The 21,169-nt window shown below is 38.3% G+C and overlaps 2 protein-coding genes and 1 long non-coding RNA gene across 6 annotated transcripts in view; 2 read left to right on the top strand and 1 right to left on the bottom strand.

Moving 5' to 3' along the window:
- exoc3l4 (exocyst complex component 3-like 4) overlaps window positions 1–3,003 on the top strand; it is a 28,497-nt gene extending 25,494 nt beyond the window's left edge. For 2 of the 3 annotated variants that reach the window (XR_014890077.1, XR_014890076.1), the window contains one exon: window positions 38–137. Coding sequence is in view for 1 of the 3 variants with exons in the window: in XM_085258442.1 (XP_085114568.1) it covers window positions 38–257 (220 nt within the window). In the remaining 2 variants the exon portion in view is untranslated. Of the gene's footprint in view, window positions 1–37 lie in introns of all 3 variants that reach the window. The other variant, XM_085258442.1, reaches the window with a different exon arrangement.
- Window positions 3,004–9,228: 6,225 nt separating this feature from the next.
- On the top strand, window positions 9,229–11,932 carry LOC146551556 (uncharacterized). Its single transcript, XM_085258446.1, has 3 exons — window positions 9,229–10,039; window positions 10,156–10,324; window positions 10,836–11,932. The coding sequence occupies exons 1-3, from the start codon at window positions 9,352–9,354 to the stop codon at window positions 10,933–10,935; spliced, it is 957 nt and encodes a 318-aa protein (XP_085114572.1). The 5' UTR covers window positions 9,229–9,351; the 3' UTR covers window positions 10,936–11,932.
- Window positions 11,933–15,116: 3,184 nt separating this feature from the next.
- On the bottom strand, window positions 15,117–17,716 carry LOC146551555 (uncharacterized). Of its 2 annotated transcripts, XR_014890080.1 has the most exons (5): window positions 17,440–17,716; window positions 16,962–16,997; window positions 16,436–16,588; window positions 15,978–16,065; window positions 15,117–15,397 (listed from the first exon to the last, which is right to left on the bottom strand). It is a non-coding gene; the product is annotated as an uncharacterized LOC146551555 (long non-coding RNA). The 2 variants fall into 2 exon arrangements; XR_014890079.1 differs by lacking the exon at window positions 17,440–17,716 and having other exon boundaries at window positions 16,962–17,400.
- Window positions 17,717–21,169: the final 3,453 nt, after the last annotated feature.

Here is a 21,169-nt window from a genome sequence, read left to right as displayed (position 1 = left end):
AATTAATAAGCATTTTGATGTTGTTCTCCACTTGCAGTAAGAAGCACCTGGTTGCTGTTCTGTACTTCAGGGGGCTCATTAGGGGCCACGAACACCAGCTGATCCTCCGGCGACTCACAGCACTGAAGAGGGAAGGGAACATTGCCAGTAGTGACAGAAACCAAGTGTTATTTAGTAATATGCAGGTTACGGTCAACACAAACTGCCTGTCCAACTTCCCTTACTCCTGCTTCAGCTTTCTGATGCCAGACAACTAGGAAAACACTGCAGGTGTAACACCACAGAGTGTAATGAAGTGTGTCACCTGTGGATTGGTATTGGTGACCTGTCCAAAGCCTTATATACTTTGCACTACTGATATTTGTTATGTCACATGTTTTTTTGTTTGTTTGTTTGTTTGTTTTTGTTTGGGGGGGGGGGTGCTTGTTTGTTTGTTTCTTGTTTATTTATGTGATAAGATACAAATAACTCGGACCAAAATGAATGTATCACTCAGACTGAACTAATTTCTCGTCAGTAAAGCAAACATGATTTGAGAGATATTTGTTAGTTCACTGTTCACTGAGTTAAAAATCTATTTCTACTGATAGGGTTAAATTAAAGCTCACAGGTGTTATGTTAGTACTTTGCTTCTTGCTGGTCATGTGAGCAGTGGACTGTGTTTATACTGTTCATACTTGATGTGTTATATATAATGACAGTGTAAACTAGGAGATCGAAACTAAATTGTGTTTAATTTATGTGCATGTGTGTAAAACATTCTTCAGGATAATATGAAGCTAACAAAAGACGTGTTTGCCGCAGTGCGAATGTATATAAGTATATAAAAAGTATATGTATTTAAAACTTAAAGATAAATATTTGCTGGCCATGTGAGATTTGTGTTTTCCAGTAACTGGCACATGCAGTTTTTTTGCTTAATGTTCACCAAAGAACCTGAATTTGTTTTCAACAAATTTTACAAAAAAATGAAATGAACACTACACGTGCATAAGAAATAAATTAACTTACCAATCAATCAATACTCAATATTATGTCAAGCATTCAATTCAATTTTATTTATACAGCGCCAAATCACAACAGTCGCCTCAAGGTGCTTTATATTGTAAGGTAGACCCTTCAATAATACATACAGAAAAAAACCCAACAATCATATGACCCCGTATGAGCAAGCACTTTGCTGACAGTGGAAAGGAAAAACTCCCTTTTAACAGGAAGAAACCTCCAGCAGAGCCAGGCTCAGGGAGGGGCGGACATCTGCCGCAACCAGTTGGGGTGACAGGAGGAGGACAGGACAAAAGACATGCTGTGGAAGAGAGCCAGAGATTAAGAAGAAGTATGATTCAGTGCAGAGAGGTCTGTTAACACATAGTGAGCAAGAAGGGTGACTAAAGAAGAAATATAAGAAGTATAATAAAATCGGTTCTAACAAAGCAAATAACTAAATCCTGCACGTTTTTTACCACACTGCATCTTTTTCAAAGAAAACAAAATGAATATGTAAAAAATGCATTCTTATTCCCTCAAAGTTTCATGAAACTTATGCAAGCTACAGATTTTGCATAGATGCATAGACTCCGTTAGAGGTTGGATGGCTGATAACTTTCTTCAACTCTATGAGGAGAAAACTGAAGTCCTTGTCTGTGCTCCTGAAACATTTGTATCTAGGGTTATGGAAAATTTAAGTCCTCTTGCTACATTTGCCAAACCTTCTGTCAGGAATCTTGGCGTAACTTTTGACTCAGCCCTGACTTTGGATGCTCATGTTGAATCTCTGTTTAACTCCTGTTTTTATCACTTGAGAAACATTTCTAAGCTGAGTCACAGTGTCTCACGCTTAGAACTGGAAATTGTCATAGATGCATTTGTTTGATCTCGTTTGGACTATTGTAATCCTTTCTTCACTTGTATATGCAAGGCCTCCTCGTCCTCCTGTTTGTTTTACAGAACACCGCTGCAAGGCTTCTGACCGAGTCTCCCAAGTACTCGCAAGTCACACCCCTGCTAATCCAGCTGCATTGCTTCTTGTTACTTTATATTTTGTTTCCAGCGAGTCTTTTAATTTCTGAAAGTGGTCTTGCACATCACTTTTACCCCCTTCTGTGGGCCTTTAAAAGTTTTTCTGTGGATATTGTCTGCTTTTTCACTCATTTTCAGTCCCGTCATTGTATCTGACTATTTTCAGATGAATGTATTTTTAATACTGACCTATGAATCATTCAAGCATGATGAACCTGTGTTAATTGTATATTTAGGAACATTGTTACTACCGGCCTGTCATATAAACATGATATGTGCCAATTTGTGTAGCTGAACACAAAATGCAGAAGTTTACACATTTTGCACCAACAAAAATGGTTTCTCATGTCCTTAAAAAAAATTGAGGAAACTGGGCAAGCGGAGGACAAAACAGGCTTAAAAAAAAAAATCTACAACAAATAATTGTTATCTGAAAGTCATGTCCCTAAGAAATAAGAGAAAATCCAGCAAAGACCTGACACAGGACCTGAGCGATTAATCTGACACTTTAGTTGATCCATCTACTGTTTGCTGAAGCTTCATGAGAGCCAACATCCAAAGAAGAACTTTGAATGTCATTCAAGAAACCTGGACAACTATTTCTGAAGATTGCTTAGAGAAACGACAAACAAGCTGCCTAAGAGAGTTCAGGCTGTGTTGAAGAATAAAGGTGGTCATACCAAATATTGACTTTCAAGTTTGTTAGTATTGCACAAAGTCTGTTTCCATGTATGTTTGTACTTTCAGGAAACCACTTCACCTTCTTCCTGTTTGCTAGCAAAACATAATGAATTGAGGAGTGTACAATGTTATCCCTCTCCCACACCGATCACTACTTGGCAACTATTGTAATCTATGACTTCCAGCATCCACCACTTAATGATCGTACTGTAAACAAAAAAACAAACAAACCTATAAATACATTCATGGACAATTTGCTTCTATTACAGGCAGGTCAGTCTTTTTTTGTCAAAGCACAATAAATCATCCAATGCTGTCTCATTATTGCTTATTTATGGAAGCAATAGGATGTTAATATTAATATCATGCCCTCATTTCCCAATGTACACTGCTCAAAAGGCTACAGAGTACATACATGTAAAATCACTCGCCTTGAACAGAAACTTTCACTTGACTGAGTCCTTTAATGCAAAGATTTTTTCCTTGTACTTCCATATTTTTGCCTCTCACTTTTAAAAAAGTAATCACATTGGAGCTGTTTGTACAATTTCTCTGAGGGTTCCCAGGATGTTTCTTCAAAATACTTAAATCAACACTTTTTTCATTCAAAATGTGATTAGCAGCCAATATAAATATAATGAGTCACATGAAAAAGAAGAAAAGAAAAGATATAAATTGTCAAGCACAGTGGGGGTGGGCTGAGAACTTGGGCTGTCTGTTTGACAGCTAAAGCTTGGCTGAAATGAAGTCATGCAGCAGGACAATGATCCAAATCAACAGAAGTGCTGAAAAAGAAAATGATCAGGTTAGCGCACTGGCCCAGAAAAGTCCAGAGCTCATACTCAGAGAAATGCACAAGTGGGGCCTTAGGAATGCTGTGCACAGAGAAATAAAGAAATGTAATGCGTTTGCAGGCATTTTTTCTTCTTCTTTAAGTGGTGCTAAAACTAAGCTATCATGCAAATATGCCAATGACAAGTTCTTTTCCTTCCCAGTTACATGGCTAGGAATGTGAAACCAGGGTCAAGTCACGAGTCATTTATTGTCCCACTCCTTAATAAAAGGCTTAACCTCCTAAGACCCAGAAATTATCTTTTGCTTTCTGTCTGGGATTTGACTCTGGGCCATTTCTTAATTTATCTATATGAATCCTGCTGCACGATCAAGGAGGCATCATGGGCTTTCTAATGATGCCACATTTGTGGGGGATGTGCTAACAGAGCACATGAACTTTCTTTCTTTTTAAAAATGGTGGAAATTGCAGCATCCATATTATTAAGGCTACAAAGGAGGTTAAGTGATATCTTTTTTGTTGCTATTGCGGTTCTATTGCTTAAACTCAAATTCATTTTTTCAGTAAAAACGAACCTTTCAAATTAAGCCATAAAAAGTTGATTCTGTTCATCTGGACGTTGCGTTTTCAGTGGAAGAGACGTTTCATCACAGGGCCTTCTTTAATGTGGGCTGACTGCAGGTTTCCCCAACCTTATTAGCTGTAACCTGCACAATGACTTGAACAATGGGCTGTGATGTGAGTTTCTTGATCAAGGAACTGACCTCACAGCCCATTGTTCGTCGGTGGTGATAGTTTCAGTCATTGTGCAAATGTACTGTTTATAAGGTTGGGGAAACCTGCAGTCAGCCCACATTAAAGAGGTCACTTGGATGAGTGACGAAACATCTCTTCCACTGAAAACTCAACGTCCAGATGAACAGAAACAACTTTTTGGGATTTTCTTACCTGGATGATTGAGCATGCATCAAGACCTTTCAAACACAAACAGACACCAGTTATGAGTTTGATTTCTCTATACTGTTTTTCTTTTATCCTGTCAGTTTATGTAATTAATAACATATATGCTAAATGTGCACTAAACTCTATGTCTCTTGTCTTTATCAATTCAATTTCAACCATACAGAATTTTTTTTTAGGATGAAACATGAAAGCAGGGCACCGTTGACCACAACTGCCAAATTTCTGGTCCTCTGAATACATCAAACAGAAAACATGCAAACTGGATCTTAAAGGAAGATCTGAATTTACTGGTTCCTAGTTAAAGTTAGTTCAGTAAGTTGAGGGAGAGTCTTCAAAATTAGGCAGTCCATCAAAGTATAAATTGATCTAAACGATCTGATACAGCGAATAGTGACAACTTTCTTAAACAGAATGCAACAAGGCCACCATGGAAAGATGGTTCATTTTCATTCATTTTCATTTATTTATTCATTTTCAGGCACAACAAATACCTATATTGAACATAAAATACACAAAACAAAAAACAAAACTTGCCTGAAAAAGGAGTGGGACGAAGAAAACTTATTAAATCCCACCCCTATACTCACTCATCAACAAAAAAAAACAATAAACTTCCCGCAGCTAACGCCCATCATTGCATACAGACCCATCAACAGCCCCGGGCAGATACAAGCATCTAAGCGGCAGCTCGCAACCAACAATTAGAGCCTTCATAACTGGTTCACTTCCTGAATGGCAGTTCAGCAACCAAATCCCACAACTTCAGAGTTATAGCTTACACAATACTTTGTATCCATAATGGACTTTGGATGGCGTCATTTTGCCTTTGCACAGGTTCCTCAAAAGCTGGTATGTCCTCCCCATGAACTTTCGCCTTCTTCCTCTAATGTCTGGCCTTCCTCCACATCAACGTTTGTTCCACTACCACAGCTCTAAGTAAACTATCTCACAGCCACCATATCATTCTGTGATCAACAAGACCTGATGCCCATTTCAAGAGATAGAAGATAAAACATTGGCTCTTGACGGAGGCAGTTGCACTTTCTCCCTCTCCCTTATCTTTCCTGCTTGGCTTCTCATGTCTTTTGTATAGGCTCACTTATTCTCTAACCCTAAGAGAGTCTCCCAGACTTAAAGAAGAATTATGGATTTGATCAACTGGTCCCATGATGAAACTGACACCCTCCTGGGCTTGGGAGAGCCCGTTTGTCCTGCAGAGACGTGGGCTGCCAGATACTCGATGGTCGGTTGCGTCGTGTGTCTGGCGACACTCTCGATGGAGGACACTGAACGAGATCTGCCGATTTGGAACTACGATAACAGAGTTCTGGCTGATTGGAGCTGGCTCGGAACCGGCTTATCGAAGAACAAGAAGCAGCTACAGCTGTTCAAAATCCCACAAGGCTGGCCGACATGATATACATTGGGAGGGCTGTGAGTACTCAAGACTGTGTTTATCGAACGCAATATGGATAAGATCTTGAAGAACAACAGGAATTAAGAGACCTGGTGACCAGTGATTAATATTAGACCAACTGTAAAACTGGAAGCAGTTTGTTCGCACTAACCAAAACAACTGCCATCTTCATCTCATGCGGCCCCCCTGGCGCCAGCTGGATGCTCAAGGCAAAAGCTGATGGGAATAACAAAATTCTCCCTTAGAAAACAAAACTGTGTTGTGAGTCTTCCCCCTCATTCAAGGCCACCCACGTCAACCGAAGATTGTTGACTTTTGCCTAACCGAGTGAAGGGACACTTTCTCTCATCTGAACATGGAACACACACACATACGCATGTACACTGACACAGACCTACACCCCCCCCCCCCCCCCCCCCCAAACGCCTTCGAAGCTTAGTCTTCTATGTTGTGAGATGTGATGGTTCATGTTCATGTTCTCAAACTGATCTCCCTGTTGGAGCTCAGTCTGGGGGGAGTTCTTTTTTCTCCTCGTCTTTCCTCATTTTGTGCATTTTCCATTGTTTCGGTTCGGGTCGTTGCTTGTGCGATCGACTGGCCGGTGCCTGACTTGTCTCCCCAATGTGATGTTTGTGTATTGTATGTACGGTTGGCAAGGTATCATCTATCTTAATTGCCCCTTGAGGATAAATAAAGTCTCTCTGACTGATAAATCTCAGGACGTTAATCCAAACACAGATTTCTATTACCCAAATTAAACTTAGTGAAAAATGTTTTAACCTCTAACAATCTGGCAAATCAGGAGTTAATACACGGGCTGCTTTCTTACTAAGCTTATTAAATGTTCTGCATATGCAGTGAATTACGCTTTTTTGCTCCGAGCATCGTGGGGGAATTGTGAAATCATTTTCTGGGAAGGAATGAATTTCAATAGTTGGATCAAGTAGAGTAGCAGAGAGAAACATTGTGAAACTTCACGTGTGGAGGCATGTTAAATTGAGTTAATAACTCTAAGCAAGGTTTTAAAGTAAATCTTTTGCTGTCTCTGCTTTGTCTTAAGACTTCGTTTATTTTGCTTTGACACATTTAAAAACTGAAAGTGAGACAGAGAATAAATATATGCGAATTTACAAGTCTCCAGACTTTCATATAATGAGCTTGTAGGATCTAGTAAAAGGATCTAGCAAAGAAAATGATAAACTACAGACTAAACAACAAAACACAGGAAGTTCTAATCAGTGACCATGAAAAGGGGGAAAAAATAGTTTAGTTGTCTAGTTTTGCAAAGACTTACAGGAATAAACAAAAACATGCAAAGAAAAAAACAAACCTATAATACGTATATTATTCGCCAAATGTTAAACCAAACTACAGCAGCTTAAATAAGTTGTTTAAACCAAATTTAAAAGCTGGATGTGCAAAAAGCTACTGACTGAGCCATCAGCTGACAGCTGCCAATGAGATGAACTTATCTGTGTGGATAAGTTGTTTAATCATGGAGGCCATTTGGTTCAGTTACTATGTTTGCAGTCATTTTTAAGTAACCTATAATAAATAAGATATAATGGACAGATATCAGACAAATCACAACATTTATTACATCCACAGGGAGTTTTCAGATGCCATCCGGATGTTATTCACATCCTTTAATGTTTGATCATCAGTGTAACAAGATCAAAAGCCTCCCTCCTAACTTCCTGCTGTGGAGCAAACGCAGAGAGAATCGAAAGACAACGACTGCAAGATAAGATCCCTAAATACATGGTCTTGACTTGATTTTGTTGCGTCTCTGTGTGTATATGCACAGACATTCTCACGATATGCGTAGACAGATCGTTTGGATTCTTTTAAGTGAGGACCCGAATGCAGACCACAGAAGATGAAAACGGGAAGTAACTAAAAGGGCGCCATTTATTAAGGCAGAAACAACAAACTAGGAGAAACATAAATAATAAACTAAACAGAAGATCACCTGAACTGGGAAAACTAAGCATAATAAAACTAAACCCGGATAATTAGAGAGACCTGGAAAGCAAAGCTAAACATACTGAACGTGGAAAACTCGTGACTGTCAAAATAAAACAGGAAACCTAGATAGACGTGGACTGGAAATGACGGACAGACGAAGAACACGTACACTTTAAAAACATACAGAGGGGAAAAGGGGACCGGACATGAGACATGGACACAACAAAGCACTAACAGAACATGATGGTGGGAGAAACACACATGACAGAAGGAATGTGTCACATGTAAACAAGAGGAGAGGACAGGAGACAAAGACATTACTGGAACACATGAAGGGTGAGGGAGACACAAGGGGAATCTTATAAACAATGAACTACACTGTAAAAAAGGGCAGTGAAATTGACATAAAAACCATGTAAAACCCCTACAGAAATGTATAGTAAACCCCAAAACACAACTTTCCTGTTTCGATCACAGTGAATTATTGTAAACCTTTAAACAGAATGTTCCTGTTATATTTACAACATGAATGTGTGATTATAATCAAATTTATTGGTTAAAACTACAAATACTGTGAATAAAAACAGTGAAACACCGTAATACTCATAACCAAACAATCATGTTAATTTGACATGCAAATACTGTAAAAATCACAGTTTTAGTCAGTTTTTCTTAAAAACACATGACGTATATGTAAGTCACTTTACAACTGCATGGATGTACTGGGCCTACTTTTAACATGATTCATGAAATGATGCAAAGTCATGGATTGGACTAATAAAAATGTTTTCACAGAAGATGTCATTGTGAACCTGAGAGGTTGCCTCTCCATTTATAGGCTATATAAAAATATACAATTAAAATTGTTTACATCATGTTTTTTTCTTAAATCATTTGCAGCCTATTGTAGGGTAACCAATAAGAAATTATTATTTAACGACTAAGTAATGCTTCTGTCATAATGCTTGTATTCTTTATGTTTCTTTTAATTGCAATGTGATACTTAGACTAGAATACTTTTTTGGGTTAGGTCAGCAATGTCTCATTATTAAAGGCTAAACAAACTTACAGTGCCTCCCATAGGATCTCTATAGTGCCTCATCTCCACAGAGCTGTAAGCTACTTCAGGCCACTCACAGTTGCACTGAGCGCGCCTAATTTTGAATGTGCATCTGAAGCTCGTCTCTGATTGGATAATGACGTGAGGGCGGGAGGAGAAGAGCGCCTAGTTCACGACTATAGCTAACGAGCCAGCACGAGAGAGAAGACGGGAGAAGAAAACATCGAACTTTCAGCAACTACGTTGTTAGGACAAATTACAAACATACGATTTCAAGTGTTTTTTGAGGATCTGTGTTTGTTCGTCAGAAAGTCTGCACGGTAAGTTCAATATCTTGGCGACGTTTTTTCGAGATAAAAGCACCAGTTGATATTTAGACCAAGGCTCATAACCTAGCGCTAGCATGCTAGTTCAGCTGAAAAGCACAGGCAAACTTTAGAAATACTAAAAATGATCATCTGCGTCTTTTGTAAAAAGGTATTGGTCACATTAAGAGGCTATGTACTACATTGCAGAGTGCATAAGAATGAGCCTTGTTGTATTTTTAAATGTGTTGGCGCCAATTGCAGCCAAACATTCACCACGTACTCTGCTTTCAAGGGGCATTTTTATCGTGTGCACAATGCACCTGCACTTCAAGCTACTCCTAAAGCTCTTGTTGCAGATTTAAAATGTGCAGTTTCATTATGTGCCCGCCATTTTCAAACAGTGAAAGAGCTAGTGTCTCACTTAAATGATCATATTGCAGGGGGCAGGTCTGTGTCATGTCCAGTAAGTGGTTGTAAGCATATGTTTACAAAAAAGTCATCATTTACTTCTCACATGTGTAGGAAGCATAAAGCTTGTTCCCCAGATGGTATTGATGACATGTACAAGGAATCTCGTCCTCAGCCCCCAAATGACAGTACAGAATATTCAGAAAACACACATGAAACCATGGCATCTGCTAGTTCAGCCAGTGATATGCCAGAGAAGGATAGTCATTCTTATCTCAGAAACATGTGTCTCTTTTACCTTAAACAGCTACTCAGCTACTTTGAAGAGAAGGAGTCCATGCTTCTCTGTGTTGAAGATACATGTCTGGCAGATGAGGTACAACTGGAGCAAGTGCCTCTGACACCCACTATTATCATGTGTGGTAAGTCTGTTTCATAGCTCTCTCTCTCTCTCTTTTTTTTTTTAAGTGCATTTTTTATAGAATGTCATGTGACTGCCGTGTTTATTGATATAACCTGTTAAATAATTTCTTCACAGGACAGTCCTGCTATTCCTCAAGAAGATACATGCTGAGTGTTGATCGGCACCTCGTCAGCACAAACATATCCTCCTTCATTTCTGCACTGTGCCTCATGTTCGGGAGCTACTACAATTTCAACATCCATTATCCATCTGAGCTGGCTTCCACTTTAGAGTTTCTTCAGAGGTGAACAAATATGGCTTTGTTATTTCTTATAACTGAGACTCTGGGATCTGGAGTCTGGCTTTGATGTGGTTCGAGTCCAGGTCTGGCTCTGAGTCTCGGTCGGCTTTGGAGCCGGTTTCAGTTGTTTTTTCTGTTTTTTGTTGTTGTTTTTTTTGTTTGTTTGTTTTTTTTAAATACATTAACAGTCTGAATCTGGGTCCAAGCCTGGCCGAGACTCAGGGCTAGACCAAGCGTCAACTGACGTCTGACTACCTATAACCTTTGCTTTGGATTTTAACAATGCTAAAGTGTGACATATCACTGCAGAAGACACTCGTGAAGGGTGCCAATACTTTTGACCATGCATTGTTCACTTCCCCACAGCATTTTGGTTATACTTTGTCTTGAACGTGGTCATGGCCATGACTGTATATATATGTATATACTTAATTTTTACTTACTTTGTATGTGTATTTTAACTGATCAATTATAAAAATGCTTAATAAACTTTTATATGATTGTTATTCTACAGGTGTTTCTTCTCCATAAACCCAGAAAAAGGAACCAAAGTAGAGAACAAAAACTCAAAGCGTCGTCTCAGTGTGAACCCTCGAGTCCTCACCCTGATTTAGGATCTCGCCGACCACGAGTGGCGCTAAGCCTAAATCTTGACTCTCTGTGGACTGTTAGTTTTACTTTGTTAATTTTGTTCCACAATGTGTACTGGAACCTTTTACTGGTCGAATGCATGAAGCCAATTCATGAAGATGTTCTTTCTTTGTAGGAATGTTCTTTATTTACATAAGAAAAGAAAAAAAACAACATGCTGCTACTGCAGTGTTTCTAGACCACATGTGTAGGTTTGTTTCACCACGTGGTTTTGCTGATGTTTTCTGACCAGGGCCATGGTTGTGGTGACAGCAGGGTGCGTGTTGCGTTGCACGGTGATTATGATCATTTTTGGCACAATATGTGTTTTTTGTTTTAAAGTCTTAACAGGTTATTTAACTTTTTCTGGTGGAGGGTCTAACAAATGCTTGTTTCATGAACATGGTTCTTGCTTTGCAGGAATGTTCCACAGCTTTTATAGCCTATATTTTGATTGAATTGTGTAGTTGCTGTGTGCCTTGCATATTGTGTTAGTTGGAAAAATGGATCCATTTGCTGTCATTTTGCTAATGTGGCTGCAAAATAAATTTCCCAAAAGTGATATTTTCCTCTCTTGTGTTTTCTCATGTGTATTTTTGCATGTTTGGGTGTAGGCGTAGCAGTAAGAAATTTGCTGGGTTATGGTTAAAATTTTACATTAAAACATATAATATTCAGCATAGATTTTATGTATAATTTACAGAGCAGCTCCATTTAATATGCACAGTTTCACCGTAGTTCTACCATTTTAAATTAGTTCTTTGTACGATATTTCCCTGTTAATTTTGCAGTTTATGGATCCACAAAAAGCATTTATTACTTGTAAAAGATACAGGAAATAGTGTATTTATATATCACATCTATGTGTGAAATTAACTTCTTTTTCCTGTAGATTTAACAGTTTTAATCTGAGATTCATTCACTGTAAATCAATTTACAAGTTGCATCTGTAAAGCGTTTTTACAGGAAGTCCCTGGTAACCCCAGCTGCCAGGGTTTTCCTGTAAAAACAGCACGTTTTTTTTTACAGTGTACAACAGGGCAACCTATGCCAAACAGAATGAGCTTAAGACAGCTAAATGAACTTAAACATAAATCCTAAACCATCAAAATATATTCAACTCAAAGCACTGGGTCGGAACTAGAGCTGGGCGATATAAGATTTTTTCATATCACGATATGTTTTTTTCATTTATATCACGATATAAGCCAAATAACTATATTTGTAAGATTTAAATGTGCTGTTGCTCACAAGTAAAATGTGAAATAATCAGCAGCTTGTTTTGATTTAAATATTTATTTCCCATAATAAATCAAATATTGCAAAATAAAATATAAGGCAAATATTGCAAACTACACAAAGGTAGCCGCTAAAGCGTTTAAGTTTCAAAATAGAACAAACAAAACAGACTAAATTGTCAATTCCACTTAGAAACAAAATATTAATTCTAAAAATAAATCTTAGTTTGTTTTACAGAAGAACAGACAAAATTGACTAACTTTTGTCAATATCAAATAAACTGAGAACTAAAATGAAATTCTCAATCTCTCCTTGTTGTATAGCTTAGCTTTTCAAACAGTTTTAACAGTTACTTTAGTCTGACAAAAGCCGAATGACGAATTAGCGCTTCCAGTCAGAGACTGAGTATGCACCGCTTTATTGTATTTCCAGACTTGCTTTCGGCACAATTTACAGTGCGTGCTACTCTGTTTTTTGTTAGACTTTAAATAGCCGAAATACCTTCACGCTACAGAACTTCTATGGCTCTTCTGTTCAACAATCTCTCCGGCATTGGAACCATCATCTGTTTTCTCTTCGGTAACCTTTGGTCACTCTCTCGGTTGATTTTTCTCTAGTCGGCACACTCATTTCCTCCATTACCCGGGCGGCACGGCGGCTGGCTGCTTCCCAAACAAATACACATGTGCGGCTTGGCACTTGTGCTGTACGTAACAAGTCACGTGACGTGACGCTGCGGCTGTGATTGGTTCGGCTCTGCGCTACTTAATTTGGATTGGCTGTTCTTTTTTTTCTTTTTCTTTTTTTTGTAAGAGGACAAGAGCGGTGAGGCCTATCGCAATCCGATTATTAAGTGATGACGTGACGAATCCTACTTCCGGGCCTAAAGTAGTGTGCATTTTATATGGCTTTTGTGTTGTTAACATGTTTAATGCTTTGTATTTTCTTTTATTTAATCTCAAAAAGCTCCTTAAAAAAAGTCAGTGATCACTGTTGACCTCCCTCGGCTTTTATTACCGCTAATCATTTATTTAAGCTCAGTTTTTAAAACCTTAGGATGTAACTACAGCCCAGCCCATGCAGCAGTATATGAATGACTAACCTCGTATTGTGGATGGATTATCTCAGTTGTTCTCCTGGCTGAAGTTTGGTCCTTTTACAGCATCCTGCCATGCGATTACATTTGTTCCTGACCACTGAGAACACTCACGTTAACTTTTATCGAGTGGAAAAAAAGTTAGCTTGTTTATATTATGCTAACATAGCTGTGTCGCTAGCGGTCACGTAGCACATCATGACCAGCTAGCCAAACTTCAGTAACCCTACAAACGTCACTGCTGTTTAGTTTTCTGTCTTCATTTATGTTGGAAGTGATAAGAAAGCTGTACATTTTAATTTGTTTCCAAAACCCCGCAGTCAGGACATGCTATATTGTATTTAGATGGAAGCTAGCGAGCTAACTTCCTGCTAACTTCTAACTCCGTTAAATGTCATAAATTCCGTTTTCATGGATGCCTGGATGTTAAACTCAGTTGTTACACCTGGTAGATAACGCTGATAATTTTATTAAAGATGAAAGACTTAAGACAGTGTTTTAACTCTCAGTAATGCCACAGTGATCATTCGATATGTGGACCTGCAGCAGAGTTTAGGCCCAGACACGGCTAGTGACGTCAGACTGAACAATCGGATACACTGAAAAAAATATGTTGTTGGATTTACTTAATTCAATGGTGGACATTTGTTGCACACAGATGTTTTGCTTTGGCAGCAACTTAAACAATTGAGTTAAATTAACACAATTTATTCATGTTCAATAAACCTGTGCAATTTGTGTTGATAAAATGTGACTTAAACATGTTTTGATGAAGTAATTTGAGCTCTTGGAATATTTTAATCCTTCACAATTTTTTCACTTTATCCCAACACCATTCAATAACTTTTACCCAATACTACTTGGTCACTTAAATACTACATGTTATCTTCAAATTACATTTTGCTATTATATTCTAGTATCAAATACACAATTTTCAAATGGAGGCCTTATAACAGATTGTATTGTTCTCTTCCAAGATGGTTGCTGGCATCCACCAGTAACCTTTCAAAACAAAATGTCTAATTTCACTGCATTGACAGTAGGTAAAGAATTAAACTGACATTACTCCTCCACTGAATCTATATAAATCAACAGTTAAATAATGTCAGTTCTTCCGTGTTCTCTGGAATCAATCACAGCAAAGAAATTAGACTGTTTCTTTTGAAAAATGTTACAGGACAATACAAAACATTCTATTTAAGGCCTCTGACGTCAAGATTCAGTTAAACAACAATTATAACTAAACAATTTGAGGAAATGTTAGTTTCCATTAACATTAAATTAGGTTACTGAATTGGCAAACACCTTCCTATTAACATTACCCATTTTACCCCAATAACTAAAGAAATTAGCACTTGCAGGTCAAAAACTTTATTCAAGAGACGCAAAAATAACATTGATACAGTGACTGTCAAAAATTACAGCACTGATCATACTGTGACATCTTGGTTCAAAACAGCACACTTAGAAATATTCAACATTCTTTACTTCAACTGAATGAAACTGAAAATACCATTTCACACGACCCATATGGGATATTTAGACTGCATAACTGTTCACGCTACATCTCTTCACTAGTAAAAGAAAGAAAAAATACAAACAGAAATTGAAAAATGCTGCCAAACAGACAAACAGAGAACTTGTACAGAGCAAAAGGAAAAACAAACAACAACAACAAAAACAGCTTGTCCTCATGGCAGTTGCAGAGTATATAAAAATGAACCCTGCGATCTGCTCCTGGAATTGAGCTTCAAAAATGGAGCAGAACAAGTGTGAGATTTAAATGTCCTCTCACCTAGAGCTGGTCACCTCACATGCATAACAGTGAGCTTTCCTTGCAGGAGCAGTTTTGTCTTAGTTGTGAGCTTTTCTTGAGAGCTGAGTTGCATCCAACTCCATTACCACCCATTGAATCACCTCAAAAGTGTAGCAGAGCTGTGATGGGTAACTCATATTGAAGGAATAAAAAAGGTCCAAACAGCATGGCTACTGCAAAGGTCACGTTATCCAGATCTTGAAGAACAACATCAGAAAAGTCATTGCCTGGCGCATCTCTGGAGACAGATGTTCATTGTGGTTTTCTCAATCTGTGCAGTGGCCTCAGTCAAGTCCTGGTTAAACACAAAACATTTTTTTAAGATTCCCTTTTAAACTCATCTCTTTTGAATCTACCAGTTCTAATGTTAGAGTAATTTAAACCATAGTAAATAGCTATAGCCAAAGAGTGGCCTGCCATGCTGCCATTCATGGTCTAACAGAGTTTCTAAGAGAGAGTGAAAAACATAATAATTTCAAATGCTTTACATTAGTTTTTGTTAGAAAGACACCGGCCCATCAGAAATCCAGGTTATGTCACTCAGAAGATGTTAGAATTTAGACTTTCAGCCCCACAATTTGGTTAGCTGTTGGTCTTTTTTTTTTTTTCAAACAAAAGCTAATGTAAATATTGGGGGGATTTTTCTTTGTTCACTAGAATGACAAATTTAAAGTTTTTTCACACTGATGTGACCCCTAATACAGGGGTAGGGGTGGGGCCTCAAGGGCCGGCGGCCGAGTTCACTACTAGGCCTCATGTGAACTTCAAATTATTAAAGAGGACTACTGGTCCTAACCAGTCCAATGAGGATCAAGTGGATAACTAAATGCATTTTTAAATGTTGCAAAGCCACAATCTACTCATAAAACACTCACCATGAACTCCTGCACCAAGATGTTGCAATTGTCTTTCACACAGATGCGGAGCACTTTGATGAGACTCCCTTTGAGCATTAATGTCATCCTAAAGTATTATAACAAAGAAAACAGAGATTTGTGAACTTTTCAGTAGCACAGAAGAAAATGATCCCAGACAAAAACTTGACTTTTTAAACCAGTCAACATGCAACACCAGCATCTACAAAGCAATATCAAAAATTCCTGTTTGACATCAACTTTATGGATATATAGTTTCCAGAACATATATTTTTAAAAAAAGATAATTTTTTCTCAGTGGGCCAGTAAATGCATGACAAAAAAGAATGGCATCCTTTCAGTGGAATCAGTACTCACAGGTAATAGTTGACTGTTTCAATGGATGCAGCATAAAACTCTTTTACTGACCTAATGCAATACATATACACTTTGTACTTAAAGAATTTTAAAGTTCTTACTGTCATCATGGCAGCTACATCCTTTAGCTTTGTGCACTGTTCCCCCGATCACTTTGCAAACACTTTCAGCAGACTGTCAGAGAGAAACTCAGCTCCGTCAGAAACCTTGACTGTAAAGGCATGGTTGGGATGCACTGGAATGCTGCATTTTATCTGAAATAACATTTTGAAATTTTGAAATAACAGCAGGCACTGTGCTTGGTTAATCAGTAATGTTTTGTTGAATAAAAACTGTGTTTCCAGATCTTATGGGATTAAAAAAATCCAAAGATGTTTGTTTCTGATTTGCAACCCAAGAACCCACAAGTTACAACCTCATTTTAGTTCAAGTGTGCATTAATGTGAGTCCAGTAATCACCTTTCTGACAATACATACAGGTATAAGTTAAACCTATGGCAGATTTTGGATTTCTCAGTTGTTTTAATAGGGTGGTCTATTTGTGTATGCATGCACCTAATAATTATACAAAACCTATTATAATTAAGTTACAGAAACCTTAAGCGAAAATAGAATATACTTTCTTACCATAACACCTTGAACCCACAATCCATCAGCTGACTCCTGGTGAAATGCAGAATAGATGTGGTCTCTCAATGTGCAGCAAAAAAAACAAAAAGAAAAGGACAGCAGGTGAGGGCAGGAGGGGTAGGGATGTAAGCTAGCATAATGCCGCTAATGATATTAGCTAAAGCTGTTCAATGTCCAAAATCTCACTAACACCACGGTGCAGTAAATACACAATGTAACTGAAGAGTCAGTTGGCAAATCTATTCACACAGAAAACCAAATTATGTTATGAGTGCCTCATAATTAGGTTTAATGTGATATTACGGCTCTTGTGCCAAAGACAAATTCAAATGAAAAAGCGCCAATTCTTTGACAACAGATAAAACAGCAAATAAGCTAATGGCTCTTTTTTAGCATGTTACATGGCGACACTCTAGACGTTTAACTACATTTGGCTGAAATATGGTAAATATTAATTCAAAAAATCAAGACATACCAAAAACGTAGAGTTGGCTGCTCGACTTGACTGAGATGGATGCCTTTTTTGAACCACGATCCAAAGCCCGCGAGATGAAATCACGCGTGGTTTCACGAGATTTAACGTTGCTATCTTATTGACTTACTTCACCTGAACATGATATGAACAATTTAATACACCCTTTCTGCATATCATGTAGTTTTTACACTATATAGTTACATTTATCTTTAAAACATGAGGTAATTGTGTTAAATACATGCAAGATGCTTACATAAATCCAAGAGATGGCCAGTCCCTTTTTTTCAGTGTAGTTTAATTTTTCTATTGAGAAAAAGTTATTTCGCAATACATATCGTTATCGTTCTATCGCCCAGCTCTAGTCGGAACCCATCTGTCGATATGGACTTTTTTATTCTGACGAGCTTCTGTGATTCAGAAAGACACACTCCCTCCACTACAGAGGTTTAAATGCAAATGTAGCACAAACGTTAACAAAATTTCTACATCATATGAGTCAACTACATTCTGCACAACCGCCCTAAACCTGTTTGATAAGCTGCACATTAATCAAACAGCTATGGAATGTATCCTACAAATTTAGGTCACATAAATGTTAGAAACCTGCAATTTCCAAATCTGAGAAATCTGAATTTTAGAAGTGAAATTGCTGGAGGTTTTTTGTAATTTTAGAAAAATTAGAATAGTTTGATTAGCATAAACAGGCCCTAAGTTCAAAGTTAGGTGCTATTAACACCCTACTTTGAAAAGCACTGCCTGCTTTGTGGCATCTGCTTCCTCTGTCATTCTATCAATGTAGGTTTTACACTCTTATTTGCTCTAATGTAGGCTCTTAGCCATATTGTACCATATTAGCACTAACACACACTCATTTCACCAACTATAAAATACGCACTCAGATCATTGTTCCGCTGTCAGAGTGGCATTGTGAAGCAGTGAACTGGCTTAATAAAGGCACTGAAATACTGAAATAGAGGCACGTCCTCAAACTAGAGCTGAACTTTTGCAGATAAGAAAGACATTCATCTTTCATACAGTGTTACAACAGCACTGGCTTGAAGACTCCTCAGCAGGACCCAAGACTTAACAGTTTATAGTTCAAAGTTTTTATTTCTGGAATTGAGAAACTGAGAAGGCTTGAAAAAACTGGTCAGACAGTCCGAGAGGGCAACTTTGGGAGAGAGGAGAATTAGTCCAGGCCAAGTTATATGTCAAAGATTGCCTAACGGTGCTAAAAAGCTGATGATGATATCATGATATGTCTGGTTTCTGTGGTAAGGTGATTCAAATGACTGGTAAGTATTTGGCCAGAATCTTCCAGATGAAATAGATCAACTTCACAGGTCAGTGGGTATTAAAGGGGTGTGCACTCAGAAGTCATGTAGTAAAGACTGGAAACCAAGAGAACGCTTTGTGAACTAGAGCCATGACGAAACCTGATTATTACAGATAACAATCTGGTGGAGACTGGATGTTGATAGTCCAACCTATCAAAACTACTGACCATTGCAAGACCGCGACACAAAGACAGCACTAACAGGTGGATGGAAAATGTAATTGGTAATTTACATGCTGTTATGAGTCCCTTGCCAGTCATGTTGACCATTGACAAGTGTGCATCAGCTAGCAAACCACAGTGTATCTTCCTAATAAAGAACCCATTCAAGTATGTTTCCTTTACATCACCACTATGCCACATCACTTAGTTATGTGTTCCTCATCAAAGGATATTCAACCATAATCCAAAGCAATGGCTTTAAAATAATTTGAACGTGGCAATGGCACAAAAACAACATTTGATTTATAAAACAATAATCCCCGCAGAGGTTAAGCAAGTCTTTAACTCATCATCTAGCTATTTGACAAAACAGAACAACACCCCCTCCTCGCCCTCCTGCCCCTGTTAGAGACTGCTCTGTTTCTGTTGCAGTTGGTGATTGTATTCCTGCCTCTTGGTCTCCTTTCATAGTTTCTCTCTTTGCTGTCCATGCCAGTCTTCTAGATATACCTCTGATCACTAACCACAAACCATTGCTAGCTGCTGCTCACATATAAAAAGACCATAACAGTCAGGGGTATTTTTGTGCCAGTGTTTTCTCCACAATGTCAAGAGCCCTGTCATCCTTTAAATGTGACTCGAGCATCACTAAAACAGGCTTACAGAATGTCTGAAGTCCTGAGAGAAGCACACATAGCATTATGCACATACACATAGCACACAAAACATAGCATTATGCACTTTGTTTTAAAACATCTTGAAGATCACAGCTTATGTTCAGCTGCTTTTTATAGATTTTAGCGCTGCATTTAATGCTATCTACTCTTTTCTTTTTTCCACAAGCTAAAATAATTGGATGTACCCTCCTAATCATTAAACTGTATCATTCTTATTTAAAGTCAATAACACTGTGACCCAGCTGAAAGCAATGAGTACTGGTGCTGCTCAAGGTTGTGTTAGAGCTCCTATATTTTTGCACTTTCTAAAAATGAAGTCTTGGCTAAGCGCATGCAGAACTATTTTTAAACACTCATATGATTGTTCCAAGGTCAAGTCTGCTTCACAAGAAAACGGATATGATGATTTCCAATAAATGACAGTTTGTGGCATTGTGTTAGTTTTGAACGGAAAGAAAACCCGAGAGAAATTTGGAGTATCCGTGGTCACTCTGTTGTACAGGTTCAGCCTGATAAGTAGTTTGGTGTTTACAGTGATAGCAGATTTACTTGGAGTTTTCATGTTGACTGGGTTTGCTCTTTTGAACAACAGATATTACATTTTTTACACAGACTGTGCATATAAAGTAAATAAAATCATGCTTCTTTTTTTTGACTGTAGCACAATAGCATGGTGGTTAATGGTTACCTGACAGCAGGAAGCAGGAAGGGCCTTTTTGTGTGGAGTTTGCACATTCTGAGTACTGCAACTTCCCCTCGCAATACAAACACATGCATTTAGCATGGTTAGTTAGTTGGTGATTAACTTTTGTGTGTTAGCTCTTCGAAAGACGAAGTGGTGATCTGTTAAGGTTTTACCTTGCCTCTCACCATATGCATATCCATAGCTGGGACATGCTCCCTCAGATAAGGATAAGTGGAAGATGTCTGTGAAGGTTCTCAGTCATACAGGTCATCGTAGTCAAAGGAGCTTGCAAAGAAAAGCGTCTGGACTTCTTTAAGTTACTTGAAGACGTTTCACCTCTCATCCGAGAAGCTTCTTCAGTTCTAAGGTCAAATGGTGGAGAGTCCCAGATATAAACCTAGTGGGAGTAACCCCCCACAGAGGGACAAAAGGACCCCCTGATCATCCTCTAATCGCCTGAGCCAAGGTGTGAAACTGGGTGTGGGTCCCAATCAGCCAGAGTTTCGGGTGTGTTCATTGTGAAACCTGGCCCCACCTTATCATGCGAATTCCTGAGGTCAGATGGCCCAGGATGTGAGTGGGCGTTAAGGCGTCTGGGAAGGGATCTCAAAACTGGATTATAGATGGCAGAGAGTTGGTGTCGTAAACCCCCGCCTCTGTTCAAAGATGGTCGCTCACAGTGAACATACAGATGGCTTCTTTCACTCCTCTTTCAAACCATCTGTCCTCTCTGTCCAAAATTATTTCAAAGAGTTCATATTTCGTGATTAGCCCACAGAGTGTTTCAGACGAAGCACAATCTTAAGTGAGTTTAAAAGAGTAGCAGCTGTAATATCAAAGGAATCCTTAAAGCTAATGTCCACTCTGTTC

This window comes from Mchenga conophoros, linkage group LG19 (genome assembly GCF_057382185.1).
Source record: "Mchenga conophoros isolate Kocher_MC1m ecotype Shallow Benthic linkage group LG19, M_conophoros_male_GT1.1, whole genome shotgun sequence".
NCBI lineage: Eukaryota > Metazoa > Chordata > Actinopteri > Cichliformes > Cichlidae > Mchenga > Mchenga conophoros.
The sequence above is the reverse complement of the archived record's forward strand: the minus strand, read 5'-3'. Positions and strand labels throughout refer to the sequence as shown.

Bases quoted from the DNA above. Each gene is read 5' to 3' on its own strand.
- LOC146551556 (XM_085258446.1), top strand. From the start codon at position 9,352: ATGATCATCTGCGTCTTTTGTAAAAAGGTATTGGTCACATTAAGAGGC. The intron at 10,040-10,155 runs GTAAGTCTGTTT...ATTTCTTCACAG, and splicing joins ACCCACTATTATCATGTGTG to GACAGTCCTGCTATTCCTCA. The intron at 10,325-10,835 runs GTGAACAAATAT...GTTATTCTACAG, and splicing joins ACTTTAGAGTTTCTTCAGAG to GTGTTTCTTCTCCATAAACC.